Below are 22,805 nucleotides of genomic sequence, written 5' to 3' on the forward strand. Positions count from 1 at the left end.
AAGGCTCGTCCATCTGTTTATACACTATGTATTGTATTGTATTTCATTATCTAATTATCTCTCGCCCGATATACGGTTTTAATTAAGCTGAAGCAAGTGACAGGATATTACAGCGCTATACAACACGACGTACAGTAACTTATGATTACACGAATTATAAAAGATTCTCGTAATGTATGAACAGCATACATTGATCTACAACTACGGCATGGGTGCTCCCCATGTATAAATAGTAGTTGTGTAATAAACTTAAGACTAACAAAATGAATGTATCAAAATAATACAGTGGCCGTAGAGAATACTGACTGATGAGTAGATTGCGTTCTGCAAGGGGAACTTATTCGGAGTCTGTGCATGAGTATTTTCGAGTTTGTTTTCGACGACACAACCGCGACTGGCGCTTTGAATTGATCTCTGCGCCCGGAGTACTTAACAGATACGGATACAATTATGTAATACTAATTTCTTGAAAATGCAATGCCTGTGAGTTCGTCTGGTGCGAATCGCACAATAAACAACAGTCCATTCGTCCGAGTGGCAACTTGAGTGTGTCGATGAGTATTCGTATGCGCGTCCGATGTTTCCGCTCCCGGCTATTCTGGCTGACCAGAAGCTCGGAAGAGCTACATTTCGCTAAACATATTTCAAGCTAAATTTTAAAGTACTGTTGATGTTTCCTCTAAATGCCTTACACCCTAATTGCTGGCTTTCCTCGTATTGTATATGCATATGGGCCAACAGCCACGCCCCTAGTTGCAGGCGGCGTTGAGCGCCAGCGCCCCCTCCGCACTGGTCGATGGCCCGACCTCGTGGACATTGTTGTAGTCCGCTTTGGCATTGCACTTTGCTGAACTCTGATCCTGTATGCTTCCGTTCAGGCTACCGCTCTTCAGCGAGTAGATCCCCAAGCGCGCCTCGTGCTCCCGCCGTTGCTGCCGCAGCCGGATGTCGTGCTGCTCGCGCATGTGCCGCAGTTTGAGGTCCTGCTCCTGCCGGTAGTAGGCCATCTTGACCTCCTGCTCCATCTGCTCGAAGCGCAGCTTCTGCTCGTGCTCCCGCCGGGCGTAGTCGATCTCGGCCAGGCGGGCCTGCTTGAGCAGCCTGAACAGGTCCTGCTTGTACTTCTGCTCCATCTCCGTGGCGGCGACAAGCTCTAGTGGCTGGCTATTTGCGTCCGCTACTGGGGTGGCGCTCGCAGCTACGTTGGTGGAGGCTTCGTTCTCGTCGGACAGCAGCGACTGGGCCTGGGAGAGCTGGTTAACGAAGAAATACAAGAATAAGTAAGTTTCGATCAACACAGGAAAATTAGATTAGGATTTCTCGTCATAAAACTTCTCGGCTTGTAGGGCTTTTGGTCAAACTCACATTCCTTTGTCGCCGCTTTCGTGGCGGGCCTACGCCCTTTTCGTTCTCCTCCCCCGTTTCGGCGGACGTTTCTGTCTTGGCGCCCGAGGGCGACTGCTTGGCCTTGGTCCGCTTGCGGCGCTGGGCTGGCAGCTGGGCGGGATTTCCCTCCTGCTGGGAGTCCCCATCTCCGCCAGCGGTGGAGGGCGGCGGCGAGGGGATGGCTATTGTGGAGGTCTGCAGCGTGTCCTCGCTGGCGTTCGTGGAGTTGGGCAGAGCGGCCAGCGGCATGTCTTCGTCCTCGTCGATGTCCAGCAGCTCCTTCTTCAGGGCGCCGTTTGTGTTGGCGCTGCGTGTCTGGCTGCGCGAGGTGACCGGATCCTTCTGCATCTCCTCCAGGAACTCGATCATCCGCATGCCTTCCAGGGCCTCTGTCTTCGGGTGCTTCTGCTGGTGCTCCCGCTTGGCGGAGTTCTTCATGCTGCGCCACTGCACCTGGATCTGTTCCAGCAGGCGGTGGCGGAAGTTAAGGGCATTGAACCTGGATGAGGGTTGGAGCGGGAACGGAAGGTCATTAAAAGAGGAGCTCCACTGCCCTATTGCGCAACTTACTGCTTGGTGATCTGCGACCAGGCCAGACGCTTGGCCTTTATGCTTTTGGCGTCCACGCTGCGGTTCTCCACGAAGGCCACCTTGCTCTTGATGACCTCAAGGAGCAGCCCCCTCTCCGCCTCCTCCCAGTTGAGGGAGCGTTTCTTGCGCGTGCCCTTCTTCTTGCCACCTGCGCCTTCCTTCTCGCCAGCATCCTCGGCCGCATCCTCCGCATTCTCCGCCCCCTCGTCCGCGGTGACGCTGCTCGACTTCTGCGGCTTCAGCTCCACCTTCTCGTCCTCGTCGTCGTCCTCCGGCGGAGAGGAGGATCCCTTGGTCAGCAACTCCTCCAGTTTCATTGTTTTTGTTTACACACTGGATTCCCTTTGGCTGGATTCTGATTCGAATGCCCAGGCTTGCAAAAATCTTATTTGATTTCTGTATATACTGGAGCTTAGTGATGGGAGAAGGCATGCATCGGTCCTCGATTATTCGATGTATCGATACTTTAGCGAGTACACCCTCCGCTGTCAGCAGAGACACCAACCTCAGACATGACCAGTATATTTCGGTATATTTCTGGATGAAAATCCCAGCCCTCGCCGCTTTGGTCATACTGTCGGTATCGAAGGAAGTAAGTAGCAGGCGAAATTTGATGTTTCATAAGAATCTGATTTAAGAATATATTCTAACCAAACCAGCGAGATGGCATTCGGTGACTATCCAGCTGAGTACAACCCCAAGGTGCACGGGCCCTACGACCCCGCTCGCTTCTACGGCAAAGGTGAGCAGATTACGTAATTTTTGCGACAGGCGCAAAGCACATTTGCTATGCCCCAAAATGTCGAGCGTTTTACATAATTTCAACAACCCTCCGATTCGCAGCCGATGTGCCCTTCGGCCAGGTGAAGCTGGGCGAGATCGGCGCCTGGCTGGGACGCCGCAACAAGAGCCCCAACGCGGTGGCCGGAGCCGTGAGCCGTGCATGGTGGCGCTGGCAGCACAAGTACGTGTTCCCCAAGCGCGCCGGGATCGCTCCCTTCTTCCAGCTGACCGTCGCCAGCATGACGTTCTTCTATCTGATTAACTACACCAAGTTGAAGCACCACAGGAACTACAAGTACCACTAAGCGGCGCTGCCCGGTGGTCCTGCATCTACAACAGATTCTACACTTTCCACAAGGCGTGCGAGAGGCGGGCGAACACCATTAAACTATATCTATTTGGCTTTTGTGTTTTGAAAACTGCTTAAGTGAATAAAACGGCTGCGAATATCCATGCTGCCATAGACTCAGACTCGGTCGTTGTCGCACTCGAAGACTGCATTTGGGCCGATGTCCAGCTCGGAACCGGAGCGCTCCCAGGCGAAAGTTGGCCTGGCCGTGTGGATTTCGCAGATAAAGGGCAGCTCCAGGTCGCAGTTCAGGGTTTGCCAGGTTCCCCGCGGCGTCAGGGCCACGCAGCTGGCGTTGCTCAGCTCACCACTGGAAATTCGGATAGATCTAGTTAAGGTACCACTATCTGCCAACTAACTAAACGCTCAGCCCACCCAAGACGAGGATGACCGGCTTCCCAGGCTCTGTACAGAAAGCACTGCAAGCTTTCCCGTTGGGAGTTCCTGAAATCCTGTGGACTCAAGGACGTAGAGCTGTTGTAGGCCAACCCCACATAGGCCAGATAGACATTGCCTTCTGCCTGAGGCGGGGATCTTCTTTTGAACTCCAGTAACCATTGGGCCAGTAAATTTGTTCTGTGCTCGGAGGCAATGTGTGCCAGACTACCAGTGAACTCCGAAGAGTTGGAGCAGGTCAGAGAGGCATTCAAGTAGGCACTGGGCTGAGTATACACCACGAACAGTCCAACCTCCGGTATACAGCTGTAGTTCCTTACGACTGACAAGAACCACAACATTACTTAAGTGAGCAGATGTGCAGATACTCTTCCCAACCTGTCGGCCTTCCATATAGGCTGTAATAATCGAAGCGACTGTCGTTGACCATCCCTGAAAATGTATTGTTCTGCGGACACTTCAGGACATGGCAGTTGAAGAACTCTCCTGGCTGTTCGAAGACACCCAACCGACTTCGAACGTGCTGCTCCTTGTCCCCCTCCTTGCCGAAGGGCCTCTGGTCAAATGAATTACGCCTCCTTTTCGGTCCTCCTGGCGCGTAGTTCAAGGCCAGGCCACGCAGCTCATGAGCCAGATCCGCACATTCCTGCAGGGAGGACGTGTTTTCCAGGGCCAGTGCTTCATCAGCTGCGGCTCGTTGGCACTGGCGAACCACGTGAAACTGCAGGGCGTTCGACTTTCCAGTGGGACAATTCAAGGAGCCCATTGTCAGACCCATCAGATAAGTGAAGACAAGAAACAGGATGCCATTGGGCGCCATTGAAGTAACTCGATTTGTCTACTCTCAAATCGTTACTGCACAGACTGAAAGTGTGCAGCGTGGTATTGTAGTCCCCCACAGGTAGTGTCACTCACTTTTAGGCATATAGGTCAGTTTGAGTTTATTGTTCATTGATTAATATTAACTTAGAGGTACACTAATTGAGCTTCAGTATGAATTGAATCGCGTGGCTTGTACGGCTCCAGAGGAGCATTCCCCCGCCAGTGGACGTTGGAATGCTCGATTGAAGCGGTGCAAATGCTGAGCTTAGTTTGAGAACTGTTCTACGTTCATATATGTTATATATACCATGTATAGTAGGTGGCTGATCCGGACGGCTGATTTATAATAAGGGCTCCTGCCGCTTGAGAATTAAGTACGTAAATCGATGACAAGAAAGTATTCAGGAAATTCTACTAGAAGGGCAGTTGGTCATCCGATGAGTAAATAAATTACGAGTAGTTCATAGTTGGGCATTATGTAGATACGAGTACAAATATCACCTGAGCGTCGGCTGCTGCATTCGTTGTTAGTTCGAAAGATTAGGTTGGGGAATGGGTCGGGGGTCGGGGTCAGGGGTCAGGGATGTAGAAACACGCTTAAGGGGGGCGAGTCCAACACCGACTGTGCGGAACAGAGCTCCTTGGATATCCGTTTCCTCATGTGGGCACCAAGATCTCTGCGACATTAGCGGGCAATTAGGATGGACCCCGGCCATTGCCCGGTAATCTCTGCACATCATTGCAACTAAGGCTAGACTTAATCTAAGAAACAGCCGCTGGACGTCTGACTGCTCCGGCATCCTAAAACTAAGTGGCTCCGCTCCTACCAATCGTTGACTACCGCAGCGCACCTGCGCGACCGAATCTCCTCCTGGGAACCCTCTGATTTTTTAACACTTTGAGTGTTTTGCATTTTGGAAACGTTGAATTTAGAATCTCCTCCTGGGGGACTTATCCTTCTCATCTTCCTCCCGAGCTTAGCTGCTGTGCGAGAAGGCGGTGTTCGTGTACGGTCCGCTGTAGATGGAGCTGCCCGAGTTGGACACCGTCTTGGTGCTCCTACGCGCCATGATGCAGAGCACGGCGGCGACCACGGCCAGCATAAGGATCAGTCCGGCGATGGCAATGGCTATGGCGAAGGTGCGTTGCGACACGCACAGGGCGTCGTCCAGAGTCTATGGTAAAGGGTATTAATCGGATGCGTTCGAGCATTTCCCACCTGCATTGACCACCTACCTTCTCCTTGTAAACCGCATCCTCGTCGCTGTCGTTGGCGTTTTCGTTCTCGTTCACATACAGGCCAGAGAAGACCTCGATGGTGGCGGGCAGGCCGTCCTCCTCCTTGCTGTCCACGGCAGTCTGGCGCTTGGGCCTCTTGCCGACGCACTGGGGAGCCTCCTGGCAGGTGGGATCCTCCAGGGCGCACAGTCGCACGTTGCACTGGTAGTACACTGATGTGGTGTAGGGGAACTTGTGAGCCGGGAAAGTCACGTTGGCCGCCAATCGGTCCAGGGTGTAGTTGAACTGACCCATGATCTCGTTGTCCATGGGGCAGCTGAAGGAACAGACCGTTGTACATACCATATCCATGCGGATTCATATCTACCTTACCCATCTTCGCCCACCAGTCGCTGCTCTCCCCATCCCAGGCCGTCGCGAACTATGCAATCCGTGACATGGAGTCCGTACACTTGCTGCTTATCGATGCTGATCACGATGGTCAGAGGATCGCCGATCTTCACGTCGTCGGCTATCTTGTGCTCGTCGTTGTAGATCTTCATGTGGCAGCCCGGCATAGGGATCTCGTTGTTGGTCACGTCCTCCTCCTGGGGCGGGGCATTCGCATCGTAGACATCCTCCTCGTCCAGGTCGTCGTCCTGCTGCTTGTCCAGCGATCGCCCGTACTCCCGCCGATCGTCGCTGCGGAAGGCCTGCGGCTTCTGGGCGTGCTTCCGCAGGTACTTCTTGGGCTTCATGGCCGCGTCGCGACTCTTGTAGGCACAGCGCACATGGTAGCCACGTCCCAGGTCCGTGATGAGCTTCAGGTGGGGCTGCAGCACGATGGTGTTGAAGAACTCAATGCCACCGTCATCCTGAAAAATAGGCCATTATATATGGGACAAATGTATGGCTTCTTTTACTACAAATGAATGAATGTTGGACAGATTTTGAGTGGCGTTTTATTACAAGCTATTGCCACTAAAATGGGAACTTTTCATCAAATCACCACCTATCTAGAAAAGACCAAGACAACAAACCCGTTCGCCCCTTATACGCCAGTTGAGCTGAGCTGTACACCAACTTCCACAAATACAGAGTTTCGAAAATTGGATACCGAAGCCGAGAAGCCATATCATCCACCTGAACCCAAGTAGAATGGCGACTTCTCATTATGCATTCAGATTCACGCTTGGTTGCAGCCAGAAATCGCCCCTCCGAGTTGAATGTGCGACCCAAGTCAAACAATGCCATATGCCCAGGCTATGGGGGCTGTGGAGCACTTCCTGGAGTCGCCTTCAGAATGGTGCTAGAGCCGATCAGCCAGGTGTGACGTCTAGTCGGGGATCTGCGGGCCTTATCTCCTCGCAAATTAGCCAAGTTTGCATGATGAATCCCAATGGCTTCTTACTTGGGCACTTGGAGAAGCCAAGAATACTGCCATCGTCATGATGCAATTTCCCTCAGGAGATAATTTTAATTGGACATCCACTGGTGGGAAACTCATTGGGGCTTGCTGCTTATTAACACCTGCAGAGGTTCATCATTGAATTCTATTAGGGAGTTACTCAAGATTTGGTTGTCTCAGTCTTTCTGAAAACCATAATAGCCCTTTGTAACTCCAATGAAGCTACCTAAGGGTCCAACGATTACAGTTCTCCATAAGAGTTCCCGCTGAACATATATGAACTATCCATTTCGGGAATTTTCGAACTTTTTCGCTCTGTGCACTGGTAACGGGTTATTCGCCCATCGGTGATTGTGCTAATTCCAGCGGACAGCAGAAACAAATCGAGTACACACTCGATGGCTTTGGCTGTGCCAGCCGAGGGACAACTCCGCGGAAGAACGCGGAAGGTGAGGTAATGACGGAGTACTCCATCCATGCCAAGCACGCCGCCCGCTCGGAAGTTTTGTAATTGGGTCTGCACAGATTTGGGCACGGAAGTTCTTCGCCTAAGTGGGCCCTCCTCGGGCAGTCATTCTTAATGGCCAGCGCCGATGTTTGTTGCTGTAGCAGGCTAAGGCAGTAATCGACGGCTGGGGAAGCCGACTTTCTGTGGACTTAGACGCTGGTCAGTGCGATTTATTGCCCAACACGGTTTCCGCTTAAAACAAGCCGAGAAACGGTTAGGAAAACAAGAAGATGAAACTGGGGAGCAGGGGCTTCCTTTGTTGCCCAAGTCCCCGAGAACCGTTGACAGTTATGTTTGAGGGTCGGTTCTCAGCATCTGGGCATCATCATCTCGAGACAATGGGCCAATAAAAAGCATAATAAAGTGACATTTAAGACTTCAAGCACGGGCATCGGTGGTTCTAACGGTAGAAAACCCTATTATGTCATTATAACACTTCTCCGCGTAAACATGGAGCTCGAATGTGCTCCGGAGCAAGTGTAAATGTATCGGATGGCTGGAAAACAGGTTCGGAACGGATGCGTGGGAGTCAGTCACCGCACTGACCTTCGCTCCAAACACGGCGGTAGCTGCCTTTAAATATCAATATCGGCCATAAACCGCTTACATGTCCGAACACTTTTTGGCCTTTTCATGGTCATCCGACGGCATTGGTGGCCAATGAACGCATTGCCAGCGCACAGAACAAATTGATTTCGACGCGAGATGGCTTCCTAGCGGAGCTGTGAACAATTGCCTTCGATGGCAGTCGATAGCAGGGAGTTTGGAGTTCTGGGATGGCAGCAATTAGTTTTTAATTAAAAATCTCGGACGACCCTGCGAGTGCTGCGAGTGCTGCTCGTGCTGCTCGTGGCTCATTTAATTATGCCTGACATGCGCACAGCCAAGACCCTCGACTTCCAGCGGAGCAAGTACCAGTCGCTCAATGGCAGCAGATGTGTCGGCCTGTCACGCGACTTTTTACACTGCAATGAGCTCATCTCGACGCGGATGACGTAAGGCAGGATGGCTTCCATTAGGGGACTGCACGCTGGATGAGACCCGCTCATCGCGTTTAATGACAAACATTTAAGACATCTACCGACGGGCCTTGGCCGATGTTGATTTTCCAGTGTTTGCGGGGGGTAAATAATGTTTACTGATTCTGGCTTATTGAACACTCGACGTGAATTGCTTGGATCAACAAAAAAGGCGGGGCGGCGAAGGACAAAGCCATAAAAACGAAAGACTTAGGCAACGAACTAAGTGCAAAGAATACTCATGTGCTATATATGGTAGGCAGACCTCAGTTGGAATCATTAAATCTGTATCTTCGATTCCACAAATTGGTAACCACTAAAAGCTTCGGTATGATGAGCATTGCAATGAGTTCTGCCCACTTAGTACTATAAAAACACGTTAAATCCCAGCACTAAACCGATAATTATGAAGTGGCAACCAAAAACAAATGACTTAGGCAACGAACTTAGTCAAGTAGTGCTTACTGATTTATCGTTCTTAAATACTAGTTTTACATACTACAAAACATACTACTAATCAAAAACATACAAAGCTATAATGACTTTAAAGCACACTTAAACGTTTTCCAATATATCTTAGATCATGGGGCAGCTGCCTCCATTGATCTCATCACATCTAGTGGTTCTGAAACGGACGGTACTTTCTTGCCACATCGATTATATGACGGCTGTCGTAACTGCAATTAACATTGGTAATTTCAGAAATTGTGTCAATCCAATCGAGCGAAAGAAAGGAGCAGCAGCCGCACAGACGCCGAGTTACAAAACGCTGGCCCCATAAATGCCGAGAAACTACATTAATATGTATCACAATCGGACCGAGGTAGTGGCTACAAAATGCCAGCCGGTGCGTGAGTTGCAGCCGCATTAGCCCGGTTAAGTGCTAATTGAGATTTCAAAATGATTCCGAGCACAACGCTGCCCGTTGTTTGCCCGAATAGATCGAGTGAATGAGCCAATAAATAAGTCGAGCCATATAAGTATTAGACTAGCCCGATGTGAGACTGAAATTTATATGGCACATCTCGGCCGTCTTTCGGATCATTCGATATGGCTTACAGGGACATGGGAGACAGCTCGTCATGGCTGGTCGGGTGCATGAGATCAGAAATACACTTGATTGGTTCGGAGATCTTGGGAAATTTGCTGGCAAATGTAATTAAAAACTTTTCTGACAGGTTTTTACTACACAGTGCAATGATAATATCTAAAAATACTTTTATACAATCACTCCATCATTCCTGGCTGATTCTAACTAAGCGACAGACATTTATAATAGCCAAGCCCACTGCTTATGGTCCCCATGTTACCCAGCACATCTAACGACTGCTATTTCAGATAGAATCTCCGTGAAGCCATCACAATCGCATCATTAGTTCAGCCGCAAAAGGTGCGTGAGTTGGCCATTTGAGATTCAACCTTTCAATGGACTCATCATCTTGGCTTATGGACTTTACCTTGTAACCAATGAGTCGGGTCTGCCTGCCTTATAAGTGCCTTAGCTTAATGTTTAATTTTTTATTTGCATGCCAAAATGGTGGAACGAGTTGGCCGGTACATGGCGTCACCTATGCACGTACCAACTGTCTGAGTGGGAGTTTTTCTGGGAAGGATGGGGTTCTAGCCTTACCGTTTCCTTCGGCATCGTGTTGCAAGATCTCAGCGGCAGCTTGTACCGCAGGGAGCCCACATGGTCTCTGCGGGGGAGGGATGTGGATTAGAATCCAGATTTGAGTGCCTAGAGTGCGGACTCACCTGTACTCGCTCAAGCAGGTGGAGTTCTTGGACAGGCCTTTCGGGTAGATCATGCCGCTGAACAGCCCCGTCTCGTGGTTCGGAGGAGCGTCTTTGATGGTGATCAGCATCGATCCGGAGAGGCACTTGATCCGCACACTCGGCTCCACCGCCGGCTTAGAGGTGGAGGCCACCTCCGCCTCCGCCGCTGCAATCGCCTCGCTCAGCGAGCTCTGGGCATCCTCTGCAAGGGAAATCGTAAACGGGAAATTATGAAATGCAAACAGAAACACGACAGGCCCACTCCCAAAAAAAGCACAGTTAGGCGACCCAATGGATGCCGCATCCTCGCGAGCTCTTAGCATAAATCATGAGCCAAGCCAAGACAAAGGCCCATGGGAGCACTATTTGGAGACTATACTCCAAGCTGCCTTTAACTGGCATGCGGAAGACTTTAGCAAACAACAATAAACTGCGAAAAATTCAAGGAGCTTTTCAAAATGTTTTTAATAAATGCTAATATATGAGAATGTCTAGGAAGAATCACGAAGATTGCTAACTGATATAGGATAAAAGTTCCCCTTTAGGTGCAAGTACCTGGCAACAAACAATTTTTTTCAGTGCACGTTCATGACATTGAGAAGCCATTGAAGCGGCAACTTCGAAAATCAGCAGAAGCAGCAACTGGGGGCGCAGACATGCCACAGAAGCCCGGGGCCATTAGAAAGACTGCACGCCGCAAGTTCCTTGAACTTTGCAAACCATTCGATGCACTGCCGGGGATTTGGAGGTGCTCTTGGCATTTCCTGCTTGTAGCCAGCCTTCGCAGAGCCGAGAACTCCCCGCTGGCTCCTCTGCGAAGGTACACAATTGTGTTCCAAGACCAAGAGCAAATCCCAGACCAAAGCAAGACCAAAGCAAGACCAAGAGCAAGACCAAGAGCAAGACCAAGACCAAGAGGAGGAGAGACCAGAGATGAGCTGCCCAGGCACGTTCGCCCTGGCAGTTGGCGGTGTGTATTCAGTGGTGTGTATATGGATCGGATGGGCTGGGATGGGATGCGATGCGATGGGATGGGACGGGATGGCTTCGGTCGAGGCGGTTCAACGAACCTTGCAGCATTTCGCATCACTTACTGCGGTTCTGGGCAAAGTAATTGCATGCAACACGGCCGTCGCTAAGCCGGTTTTCTTACTCCACTGGAATGGAATCCACTCGGCGGCTTGGCAGGCACATAAAACATTTAATGGCTTTCTATTATGTATAATTTTACGGTCTCCGCAGGCGAGCAGAGCTGCACTCCTCAAGTAGAACAAACTAGACAAAACAAAGTTGCTCTTCCTCAAGCTGTTCCCTTGGCACTTGGCGAACAAAGAAAATGCAAAGCCCAAATATATGTGTACCGAGTTGCCAGGAAAAACAAATCAACTTCCCAGTTTCAGGTTATGGTTCATAAATTTATAGAATACTTCGTGATTAGGATCTGGTTCAAGCGAATTGTCGATCGCTTTCGCAGAGTCTTGAGCTCCAACAAATTTTAAGTGCAGAGATGGACGAGATTGCGCCGGAAAATAAGTCCGAACAGGAATGTAAAGGTGGAAAGATGGACCAGGCTGAGATCGATGCCCTGGCCGCGGATCTGGCTGCGGCCATATCTAGCTTATATATAACGAAAAAGGCGGAAATTGTTCCTGAGGTGAGTACACTCGATCATCTGCAGCTTCTCTTAAGTAAGAAAGATAATCTTTCCCAGCCGAGTTTTGATTCAGATATCAAGAGGTGAGACACATCTGCCACGTTAAGCTCTATATCCGTAATAATAATATATCCCCACAGTTCCGAAAAATTCCAGAACGCGAAACTGGAACCTCTGAATTCCGCTTTTAGTATTCTGCCAACGGCAAGTCCAAGCGGAGAAATTCTGAACTGCAGGCAAGCCGCCAAAGTCCCAATGGATGCCAAGCTACTCCGACTTCTGGCTAACCCCGAGTGCTGCTCCTTTAGCGTTTATGTGGGCAAGTACAAGTTTCAATGCCATCTGCAGGTCCTGCAGGCGCATTCCAGGTTCTTCCAGGACCTTGCCGATGCATCAGATACCCTCACTGCCCACTTGCCCAGCAACATGGTGACACCGACGGCCTTCCACGTCATCTACAACTGGATGCTGGACCTCACGAAGAGCCTGAAGGCAGGCTGCTCCCTGGTGGAGCTGTACAGCGCAGCCTTCTTTATGAAGATCGATGAGCTGGTGGAGTACGCCTTCGCTTGCTTCAACGAGAGCTCCATCTGCGGAAGCCTGGCCTTCGAACTGTTCCTCGAGGCGCAGAGGTTTGCGATCCACACACTCCAACTGCTGCTGCTATCCCGCATCGAGGTGTTCTTCCTGCCCCTGGTGGCCTCCAAGGACTTTGTGGAACTGGACATTAAATGGGTGCTGGATCTGCTGGGCACCCAAACTGTGGGCGTGAACAGTGAAATCGAGGTGAGACGATCGCGGACATTTCGGGGACAAGCTAATAGAGCGACCACACCCCACAGATCTTCATGAGTGCAGTTCGCTGGCTCAGTCATGACTGGACCGGACGGAAGGTGCACATGGAGAGGATTATGGACTGCGTCCGGTTCTGCCTGCTACCTCCGCTCTTCCTGCGGTTCCTGCAGGGGGAGCACCAGACCCTGGTGCTGAGCAGCATTTGCCAGAGCCCCAAAGTCAGGGAGCGAGTCAACAAGGCCTTCGTGTAAGTCCAGAACAGGAGACCAGTCCCTATAAGACACGATTCAATCTGCAGGTACACCTCCTCCGAACTCTGCGATCTGACAAAGGGCGTCATCAGCCTGGTCAAGGAATTAAGCGCCCCGGTGCAGCGGAAGTGGATATTCGACAGTCGCTGCTCCTACCACCGAAACCCAGGTGGAAACCAGGGTCAGTTCTTCACCTATCAGCAATTCCTCAACTACCTGGAGTCGCTCCACCAATCGCTGCCCGAGCATGGCTCCTAGGTCACCGGGGTCTTAGCCAAATCCCAATCCCCTTCCCCATTCCAATCCCTCTCCAAGCCAAGCCGAAAACGCAATGTGAAAGCCAGAAGGAAGTGTGCCGCAATGCTCCGCCAGTCGCCTCTCAATGAGGCAGCTCCAAAGAGTCCCCAAAGCGCCTTCACTGGACCGCTGCTTGCATGCGATTATAATGGCTCGTTTTGGTTTTGGCAAACAGAGTCAACAGAGATTTGGCAACCAGAAAGACAACAGCCAGCTTAGCGGCTTGACTTAACAATGGCCAAAGCGCTGGCGGATTAAGTGGAGTGCCTTTATAACTAATTAGGTAATGCGCAGCCGTTTGCAGGGGAACCTATTCATCAGGCATTCGTATCTATTTATAAATAAATTTGTAAGCTGCTTGTTACGTCATGATGGATTTATAACTGTGGGTACTTTGTGAGCCCATAAACAAAAGTCGTTCCTACTTGATGTAAAATCCGAATATATATTCCCAATTCGACAGCTACTAATGTCGTTAGTAGTTTCCAATCTTAACTGCTTCGCCAATGCCGTGACAATAAAAATATCAATTATATTCTCCATTAGTTTACTTCTGCTTGATAAGTCAGGTTGCGCCGCCTCATTTGAATATTGTCTTATGTTTCCAGAGACCAACAAAGCCCCCAACTGGGCCTAATCTTGCCGCGTCTCCGTTCCCAATTGGCTGGCGATTTTTCTGTGGGCCCCCACTGACTTGGTACCCCCAATCCATAGAATGCGGTTTAGCTTCTTAATGAACAGATTTATGTACTCACTCATTGCCGTTGGAATCTGCGCCGCGTGCGTCGTCAGAGCTGCGATTGTCTGCAAAGAAAGTGGAGACAAGTCACTCATTAGCATAGTTGGCTATAGTTGGCATATGGGCTACTCCGTCTTGGATCCCCCGACCCGACCCCTTTTCGACCACAAAGCGTTGACATAAATCACGACAAGCCGACATTAAGTCCCTGGCCTAATCCATCGGCAGTAAGCTTCTTTAATTAAAGGGGAAATTTCGATTTCGTGTTGCCGGCGGTTAGGAGAATCGCTGCATTCTCACGATTCTGAGGCTCCTTTGGACAGACTGGCAAACTTTCGCCAGCCTGGGTTAGAGTTGAACCCCAGCTCGATCCCAATTCCGATCCCGAACCTGAATGTCGGCTCTTTGGGGCCAAGCGGCTTAGAATGGCGCTGGTGTGCCACTTTTGGCCACTCGGAGTCGCGTTTAGCATACGGAGGAGGGAGCCTCCAGTCCCGCATCCAGGTTAATCGCATTGGCATGCAATTGTCATTCAGCGGGCTGCCTGATGTCTGATGCTTGATGCCTGATTGATGTGTTCTGGCCGACTGCAGCAATTTTCCATTTCGATGGGCCTGGGGAAGAACACAAATACCCAGCACAAAATACTTACGATTAAGTGCAGCGCCGTGTGGAAAGCGTCCATTCGAGTGCCTGTCTTCATGGTGCGAGCTGCAAGAGTGAGAGAAGACCGAGTGACGGATATTAAACCTTGGCAAATAGTCAAAACCGAATATATAAACTGAAAGCCCGCCGAAAACCGGTTCCACACCCACTGCACACATATAGGAATATGCTAAATCACTTGAACACAGCGATTCTGTAATGAACAACATCGTGGCCCAAAGGCCCAAAGGCAAACTTTCTGCTGCCAAATGGGTCAAGTCAACAGCGGCGAATTTGGGTTCGCGTGCGGACTCATTGCAAATGGGTTGGCCTCGCATCGAGTGGAATGTTGGTGGTGGTTCCTCCAGAAACGTTACATCTCGGAGGTGCCAGCAGTCGAGCGCTGGGCAAACAGACATCCACCAAGAGCAACTCATGGCATCATGGTATCATGACTCGGGTTTCCGCATTTTCTTGGCAACAGAAGCACAGACGAACAAATATTAAGCGCATATCAATAGCCCGTGACAAACGGTTTTCCACTTCCTGCCGATCGCTGAGAACTTTGCAGGCGAGTCACGCCACGCCAGGAAGTCATCTTCGAAGTGGCCACTACACAGAGCGTAATGCGTGGATAATACTTTCGGATAATACTCCCAGAATAGTAGTAATGAATACTTAAAGACCATATATACCATGTATACTCCTCACAGCTTAACCGCGTTTGCTGACCAATTTTACTACCACGCCATTAGAAATGTAATTATGTTTATTAAATATAAACCACCATTACAATAAATCACGAGTATTGCCACATTTGAGAATCCCGTTTTGGCCATAACACCACCCAGTTGATAGCCGAAATGAGATCATTTCTCGCCGTGCATGTGGATCCGTGTTTCGGGCGTCGTAAGACAACACAATGCGGCTAACACTGATGGTTGAAAGGCGATAATGATTTGTTGTTACCGCTGACTCTGCCAACACAATTCATTCACCACACACACACACACACACACAACGCCAGAGTGATGATGTCACAATACCAGCACTCCAGCCACATCCACTCACCCCGGGTCGAGATACAGACTCAAAGATACGGCCGGCTATTATCCGAGAGGTGTAATCTCGCTGGGAGTCTGGTTGCTATTGGAATTGGTTCGGGGAGCAGCACGGAATTGGGTCAATAGATCCGCTGGAAATTGATAGATTGTTGGCATTATGCGGCGAGCACACGTCAATTTGTCAAAGCTCGAGGCCCACACTTCCTGGACACCAGGCGATCCGTAAGTAGACAAACGTGGCTCGGAGTCGAATGCAAATTGCCAACTGACGCCAGTTGAGCCAGTGGGATGTATCCGGGCGGTACAAACGTACTCGTGCTTCCACTGGCATTGCAATAAATTAGCTAAAATTAGCAAATGACGCAAGCGACTCTAGCGAGATACACAGGTAAAAAGTGCGCATTGAAAACGCACCTCATGCAGGCAAAAAATGAAAAATGATTTGAAAAAATGCGGCGGAGCACGCCAACGAGCATTATGAATAATGACTTTGATTGGCATCTGCTCTCGTTACCCAGTTGGGGCTAAAAAAGCAGCAAAGGAAACAAACATGATGCCAAATGGCCAGTGGAAATGGCAAGCTGACCTTCAATTACGATCATCGGTGATAAGGGAAATTGCACGAAATTGGGGCACAAATTGCAGATATCTGGTCGTAATAAGCCCGGGAACGACTAGAACCCCCTGTTACCAAAAATGTTGAGGATTGATAATGTTAATATACCAAACTCTTCTCGGTAAGACTTCGCTTCCTGTAACTTCGTCGCAGTTGCCCCACTTGGAGCACTCCCCATGGAGCCCAAGAATATTATTCCTGACCAGCATAAAAATCAGGCATTGATGATTCACGGGCCAATCAATCGTGTGCACTCGAATGTAACGAATGGCTGCAAGTGTCGATTTGAATTCATTTGACACACATTTCCCAGAGCAAATAGCAGCGAAGTAACTAAATAAGCATTCGGTAAGACTGAAAACAAAAACCAACAAAATGGGCCGTGCAACTGAATAAATTAAATGGGTTTTGCGTGCCAGCCGGGCCACAAAGTTGTGAGCTTTATGTTTTTGTTAAAAGTTTAAACAATTGCAGTTTCATTGGAGTGTGTGCTCTGCTAATGTTAATGTGGCGGCTAAGTGACCTCGCGTGTTTCCATTTTCCCGTAGTTTACTTGCCTCAAATGCCCGACGCGGGTGTGCAAAAAACAGTTTTGAAATGCACACTTAGCTTTTCGGCTTTCTGCTTGAGCAAAACCGCCGGGAAAATGGAAAAGTGGGAAATAGTGTGAAAAAAGCGCGTAACTGTGCGTGAAATTGCGCCCAGCTGAGTATTCGAAAATGAAATGCTGGCGGCCGGCCGGCGGAGCCAATTCCCAATGAAGTGGCTAATTAGGGGAACGGACCTCCCGCGGATCTATCAACAATCTGGGTGAACCACATTAATCTAGGCGCCCACCTGGGAACCTTCGGAGATCTCAGCCATCTCGCGCAGCCAGTCAATTGGAATATCTGACGACTCCCATCTCGAAAGTCAGATCTGGTTCCAATCTGAATGGCCGAGGGCATTGGCAAATCGCAAATCACAAACAAAAACTGTGCTAAGCACACAAACCCATGGAAACCCATAACGTGGCTGACCCATTTGGAACTATGCCGATGGTGGTGCTGGTGGTGGTGGTGGTGGTGGTGGGGGGGATGTGTGAGGTTCTACCGACTTTCGGTTGCGGTTTGCCATTGCCATTAAAATGGGAAATCTCCGTCGTACATCGCGGCAGTAGAGTGATCAATCACACTCGGAGAAAAATGGCATGTCAAGCGATGATCAATTGCAGATTTCACACACTCGTACTATAAATTAAATAAGAATTAAGGCAGGTAGGGAAGTGTAAAGTGAATCCAACACGCTCCACATTCTGCTTGGCACACGGCATTCAAGTAGCAAGCCAAGCTTATTTTTCAGTGTAGCATAGCGATGCGTAGAGCCAATTTCGCTGCAATTCCGCTGGCGTAGAAAGTAAGTTGGGGAGGGTTAGGGCCTTCAAGACTGACCTCCGGAGACTGAAGACGGAACACTGGAGGTTGAAGACTGAAGACCCGCTCTGAAGATGCATTGTGCGATTGTCCCGCATTGTTCTTAATGACGGCAATTAACGAGTCGAACAAAAAGGGCAGCTAAGGCCATCCGCCGATTGAGGTCAGAGCGGCTTTATAGCCGGACTTCGAGCCCAGCTTTTACTTTTACTCGGGTCCGAAATTCTAGTTGGCCAGCGGGCTGGGGCTAATCAAGCGTCGAGATCAATGGCAATTGAGGCATCGACTTTCACCTGCTTGTGTATGCAGGCTCTGCTTTGCTTCTGAAAACCTGGAAATTAGAATTTTAAATGTGGACTTCAGATTTCAGATGCAGCAATTAGCTGGCACTTTATTGGGGATTGATAGCTTGCCAGGTAGTCAAAAAGCAGCGGATCGGAACGAACTTATTGCCACCCGGCGATTGCCTCAAGGTCGGTGCAATTGTCTCGCCGTCGCCTTTGTTCGCCCCAAATGAGCTAACAATGCTTAATTTGCTGTTGGCCAATTGCAATAAACGCCAACGCCGATTCCGTTTATAGATTTAATAGATTGGGCCAACGGCAGCCGACCAGCTCTAATGGCCAATTGGCCATTAAGACAATGTGAGAACTTGAAAATCGCGCATCATTAGGGGGCATTATAGTGGGAAAACGCAACCCCACCCTCTTGACCAAATGCGCTGACCTGCTTGTTGCCACACGCACCAAACTGGAGCGTGGAGACATCGGGTCTTGCCACACATTGTGCGAACCAAGTTTGGGTTTAAGACCAAAAGCTGCGTGTCTCTGCTTTGCTGCTGCCATGAAGTTATGTAAGTTCTCTGCAAATGGCGCGCTTCTCTGCCATTTGCCAAGATGTCCAATTTGGCTCAAACCGACTGGCCAATATGCAAACCGCTGATTGGACACCCACACTGGCTCGGCCCGCGGCGCTGCCTAAATATATTTTTCTCTCCCAGTTTGACGCCTAATTTTTGTGGCTGCAGGCCTATTGCCACGAAAAGTATGTAAGAAAAGGCAAAAACAAACGGCAAAGAAATTCGCATTGAACGTGACTTGAGCTAAGCTGTAGACATGAATGTGTTTGATTTTTATCAGCCGGGTCTACAATATTTCAGTTTTAGCCGTTTACTTTGCTCTTTTTGCCTTTTGACTGGCGCCCATTGTTACCCGCTGTTTTTATGTTTTTTTTTTTGTTTCTTTTAGCCTAAAGGCACTGCTGAAACTAGTTTTGTAGTTCCGTTTTGGTTTGGCTGGGGTTTCGCGTCTAGAAGTACTTAAAATCCAGGGCCCCGCTACATTAGCAGCTACTGCTGGTCAGAATCGGCCAAATACGTCATTAAGACTTATTCATTGAGCCCTCTTTTTTATATGCTAATTCCTTCTTGTGATGAGGGACCCGACTGATGAGCTCCAGAAGTGGGCCTTACTTATTAATGACAGCCCAAGCTGACCTTACGCTTCCCATGATAAGTTTATCCAAGCTTTTCTCAGCTGTGGATTTCCTCTAAGCCATAAAAAATCTCATACTTGAAGCTTATGAGCGTAGAACTTCACGGAGGTAAATTACTTGTAGTCATAAATGCTTAGCTTTGTCGTATGAATAATACAAATTTCAAAATACTATATGCTATATTTATATTTATCTGGTGCCTTGGCATCGGAGAACCCAAAGCATTTAATATGTGACACAGTTCTGTGTTCACTTCCTTTGAGCACAGTCGCCAGTTCAAAAGTCTTGGCCTGCCACTCCCCATTTAAGGCTTGGATTTGAAAGTGTTTCGGAATGAAGTGAACAAGCTCGTGGTCCACTGCAGTCGCGGGGTTTTGCGTGGGGTTGGTCTAAGGTAAAAGCCTGCATTTAAGTCCGCGTGAGCTTGCCAATGTTGATTTAATTCGCCAGTGGTGGTGGCGGAGGCTGGGGAGTGCGGGAGTGCGGAATCAACTAGCCAGACGACTTTTCATTTTGGCCGCAAACAAACAAGCAACCCAATGCACAGTGTCCGTTTAGCGGGGGGCAACGTGGCCCATGACTCACGGCTGGGCTTGGGGCACGCCTTTCGCTAACATTTGGGTTTTTGCATAATTAGTGGTGAGCGCCAACGTGTCGTATGAGTAATGCAGTCGCGAAGTTCGTTGCCTAAGTCTTTCGATTCAACTGTAAATCAATACCAAGAAGCATGCGGAAAATCTAACGACAAAAAGGTCTTGGCTTGGTTGAATGAACTCACCATTTTTGGCGCTTTCTTTGTTAGTTCTTCTGCGGGAGATTATAAATCAATCACACACACACACCTTTTGGCAAGCCCACACACATTTTTTGGCTTAGTTCATAAACCCCCGAAAGTTTGTCATTTGTCTTTGGCTTTGTGCTCACTTAACTGGGCACACACATCGCCAGGCATCAAATAATACGAAATTATACGTACAATCATATTTTCCGTCTTTACCTTATTTTGTACCCGCTTCAAGGTCACTTCGAGTTGTTGTCTGGCTGTTATATAAACAAGTTAACTACACGATGGCTCAGAAACTGGTATTCGAGCAGCTCGAGCGCAGATTCGCCTTTTAATTATACAAATTTTACGCTTGCGTTGGCGTTCCTCAGCGCAAAGCTTTCCGAGAATGCCGGAGAACTGGGAAATATTCAACAGAAGTTGGAGATAAACGACTTCGACGGATGAGCCATAATTCACCAGCCAAGGCGTTGCATTCAACGCAGATGAAGACCATTACATTGGCCAACTACAATATTTTGATGGCCAACAAACCACAAATTAACCAATTAATAGGCCATGCATCACGGAAAAGGGAAAGGTTCCCATTCCCATAGCCCATAGCACATAGCACATAGATGATGCAAGTGTCGGATCGGGATGGGTTGAGGCCCCGTCTCTCCATCAATCAATTTTTCTAATTGCTTCTTTAGACGCCAACCCGAACACAATGGAACGAACATAATTATGGCTGTGTGATCCGTGGAAGTGCTAAAAGTTCCACAAGGAGAAGAACCCGCTCCCAGCTCATGTGGGTAATGTTGGGTCAGCCAATTAGCAACAGATTCTGGCTTATAATGGCCGCACACGGAGCGAGGAAAATGTGAATGGACCTTTGAGTCCGAGAGCCCGATGACACATTACATATGCGGTGCGCATCCAGAAATGGGCATTAAAACGGGAAAAAAGGAAGGAAAAGCGGATGGAAGACGGATGTCCGTGATGTGGCTCCTCAAATAGCCAATAGCCAATAGCCGAACCCATCCCGGCCATATTTGTGTCCCCAGGTGATGCAACTGGCTGCGAACTTGGCAGCCAACTTCGGCCACAGGCAACCTTGGCAAACAGGTTCAGATCCCCGGACAGATGGCTTCTCAGGCCGCTTTTCAGATAAGGCCCATTTCATTTGCACAGAAAACAGATTGCAGCGCTTCTTCAATTTGTTCCCGCGAGTACAAGTATTGGTATTCCCTGAATTCCGAATTTCGAGCGAGGCGAACTGAAGCCAACCGGTTTGGCTGATGGATTTTTGGCACATCCACAGCGTCGGGCGATTTATGAAGTCATCTTTTAAGGCTGTTTTCGTTTTGTTTTTGCAAACGGCACAGCTTTGATTTTCTGCCTGATTTTAACTGTTTCTTTTTGCGGTTTTCGGTGTTCGGTGTTCGGTTTTCGGGTTTCTGGTTATTTGGTTATGGCTTTTCAAACAGAAACTCCGCAACACTCACCTCTATCCAACTTCGCCCTTTTTGCGTAATCCAATTTGTTATGTGTCCGTTGTTTGCGAATTCGCTGTGCTTAAACTGGTTGTCCGGAACGATGATGATTTTAAGTATTTTAACGAAATTTGGTTTCACATTAGTTTGATTTTTATTTTGTGTACTTCCTTAGTGTTTTTTTTTGCGGGCTTCCTCTATAATTATTTCGTTTTGTGGCCAACACTCGTTTTACATGTTAACGCTGCGGGAATTGCACATTTAAGAGTTGGCCAAGAGCGGTAAAGAGACGCTAAGAGCGGATCTTTGGTGAATTGTGGCAAATAATCCGAGTTGTTGCTGCTGCTGCTGCTGCTGCTGCTGCTATTACGCCGTCTCAACACAAAAGACTGAGGCAACAAACTTCCCGACACTTTTGCACTTCCCCAGAAAACAACGCGAAATATTCAAAAGATTCACAAATCATTCAACACGTATTTGCTGGCCCGGTTCAACCACCCGTCGAGCTTAATAGCTTCCCAAGGGCAACAACAATCAGAGAAAATCACGACGAAATATCACAGGCACAGCAGCAACAACCGCAACTATTTCAAATCTCAAATCTCGGAAACCCATGCGCGTCTCTTTGAGCCACGGGAAGCCGTTCCAAATCCGCACGCACGATCCAATTAGAACCGGGTAAACGGAGCCTTAACCGCAGAGTTAGGGCACTCGAAAAACTCACGCACGATTCGGGATCGAAACGAATCGGAACTGCAATCGGATGGAATCGAGGTTCGTTGAGCGCTGTGGATGTGTCTCGCACACCGACCTGGCCAAGACTGACTTGGCCCGAAAGCGAGGCACTCGCACTCCGACGAAAACGCCAAGACGATGGCCGACAACCGGTATTGCCCAGATTCGGAGTGGCGGCGCTCTGGTGTTTTCGGAGCAATTGGCAAGTCTACGTGCGCTCTTCAGACGATCTCTTCACTGAGGCATAGTAAGTATCGCCTCCGTTTGCGGTGGCCGCCGTGTCACTGCCAGTTTTTCAGCAGCAACACGTCGTCCAGTTGAGCTGCACTTGATGACCGGCGGGACTGGCGGCCACGCTCCGCTGGCTCCCTTTAATACACCTACGGCTGCGGGTCCAGATTGTCTTTCTAATGAGTGCGGCATAATTAGAGGGTCGGGCGGCGGTCATCCCATATCGCAAGTGTGCACATAGAAAAACATTGGACTGGAAACCTTAAAAGCAGAGCAATTTGAAACCATATAATTCCAACATACCATTTTTAGATTTAGACACATTTTTTGGAAAGTTTAAAAAAGACAAAATGTTCA

The 22,805-nt window shown here is 49.2% G+C and overlaps 5 protein-coding genes across 10 annotated transcripts; 2 read left to right on the forward strand and 3 right to left on the reverse strand.

Annotated features, from left to right (window-relative positions):
* Nucleotides 1-15: 15 nt before the first annotated feature.
* LOC6548564 lies at nucleotides 16-2,418 on the reverse strand. The gene is made up of 3 exons (XM_001976600.3): nucleotides 1,957-2,418; nucleotides 1,366-1,885; nucleotides 16-1,253 (listed from the first exon to the last, which is right to left on the reverse strand). Exons 1-3 carry the CDS (start codon nucleotides 2,292-2,294, stop codon nucleotides 750-752), a joined length of 1,362 nt encoding a protein of 453 aa, XP_001976636.1. The 5' UTR covers nucleotides 2,295-2,418; the 3' UTR covers nucleotides 16-749.
* A 76-nt stretch (nucleotides 2,419-2,494) lies between these two features.
* LOC6548563 (putative ATP synthase subunit f, mitochondrial) lies at nucleotides 2,495-3,231 on the forward strand. The gene is made up of 3 exons (XM_001976599.3): nucleotides 2,495-2,569; nucleotides 2,637-2,719; nucleotides 2,821-3,231. The coding sequence occupies exons 2-3, from the start codon at nucleotides 2,641-2,643 to the stop codon at nucleotides 3,063-3,065; spliced, it is 324 nt and encodes a 107-aa protein (XP_001976635.1). The 5' UTR covers nucleotides 2,495-2,569; nucleotides 2,637-2,640; the 3' UTR covers nucleotides 3,066-3,231.
* On the reverse strand, nucleotides 3,227-4,325 carry LOC6548562. The gene is made up of 3 exons (XM_001976598.3): nucleotides 3,884-4,325; nucleotides 3,485-3,827; nucleotides 3,227-3,419 (listed from the first exon to the last, which is right to left on the reverse strand). The coding sequence occupies exons 1-3, from the start codon at nucleotides 4,323-4,325 to the stop codon at nucleotides 3,227-3,229; spliced, it is 978 nt and encodes a 325-aa protein (XP_001976634.1).
* A 101-nt stretch (nucleotides 4,326-4,426) lies between these two features.
* On the reverse strand, nucleotides 4,427-22,336 carry LOC6548644. 6 transcript variants are annotated; one of them, XM_026980038.1, is made up of 9 exons: nucleotides 22,211-22,336; nucleotides 21,495-21,726; nucleotides 14,645-14,703; nucleotides 14,009-14,057; nucleotides 10,236-10,458; nucleotides 10,111-10,177; nucleotides 5,939-6,420; nucleotides 5,564-5,882; nucleotides 4,427-5,502 (listed from the first exon to the last, which is right to left on the reverse strand). In XM_026980038.1, the coding sequence occupies exons 3-9, from the start codon at nucleotides 14,693-14,695 to the stop codon at nucleotides 5,305-5,307; spliced, it is 1,389 nt and encodes a 462-aa protein (XP_026835839.1). In that variant the 5' UTR covers nucleotides 14,696-14,703; nucleotides 21,495-21,726; nucleotides 22,211-22,336; the 3' UTR covers nucleotides 4,427-5,304. The 6 variants fall into 6 exon arrangements, with proteins under 6 accessions (XP_026835839.1, XP_026835838.1, XP_015012697.1 ...); XM_026980037.1 differs by having other exon boundaries at nucleotides 21,495-21,774; XM_015157211.2 differs by having other exon boundaries at nucleotides 22,207-22,336.
* LOC113564249 (actin-binding protein IPP-like) lies at nucleotides 12,120-13,606 on the forward strand. Its single transcript, XM_026980040.1, has 3 exons — nucleotides 12,120-12,696; nucleotides 12,753-12,952; nucleotides 13,004-13,606. Exons 1-3 carry the CDS (start codon nucleotides 12,166-12,168, stop codon nucleotides 13,212-13,214), a joined length of 942 nt encoding a protein of 313 aa, XP_026835841.1. The 5' UTR covers nucleotides 12,120-12,165; the 3' UTR covers nucleotides 13,215-13,606.
* Nucleotides 22,337-22,805: the final 469 nt, after the last annotated feature.

The sequence above is a fragment of the Drosophila erecta genome, unplaced genomic scaffold (assembly GCF_003286155.1).
Source record: "Drosophila erecta strain 14021-0224.00,06,07 unplaced genomic scaffold, DereRS2 tig00000092-arrow-pilon, whole genome shotgun sequence".
Taxonomy (NCBI): domain Eukaryota; kingdom Metazoa; phylum Arthropoda; class Insecta; order Diptera; family Drosophilidae; genus Drosophila; species Drosophila erecta.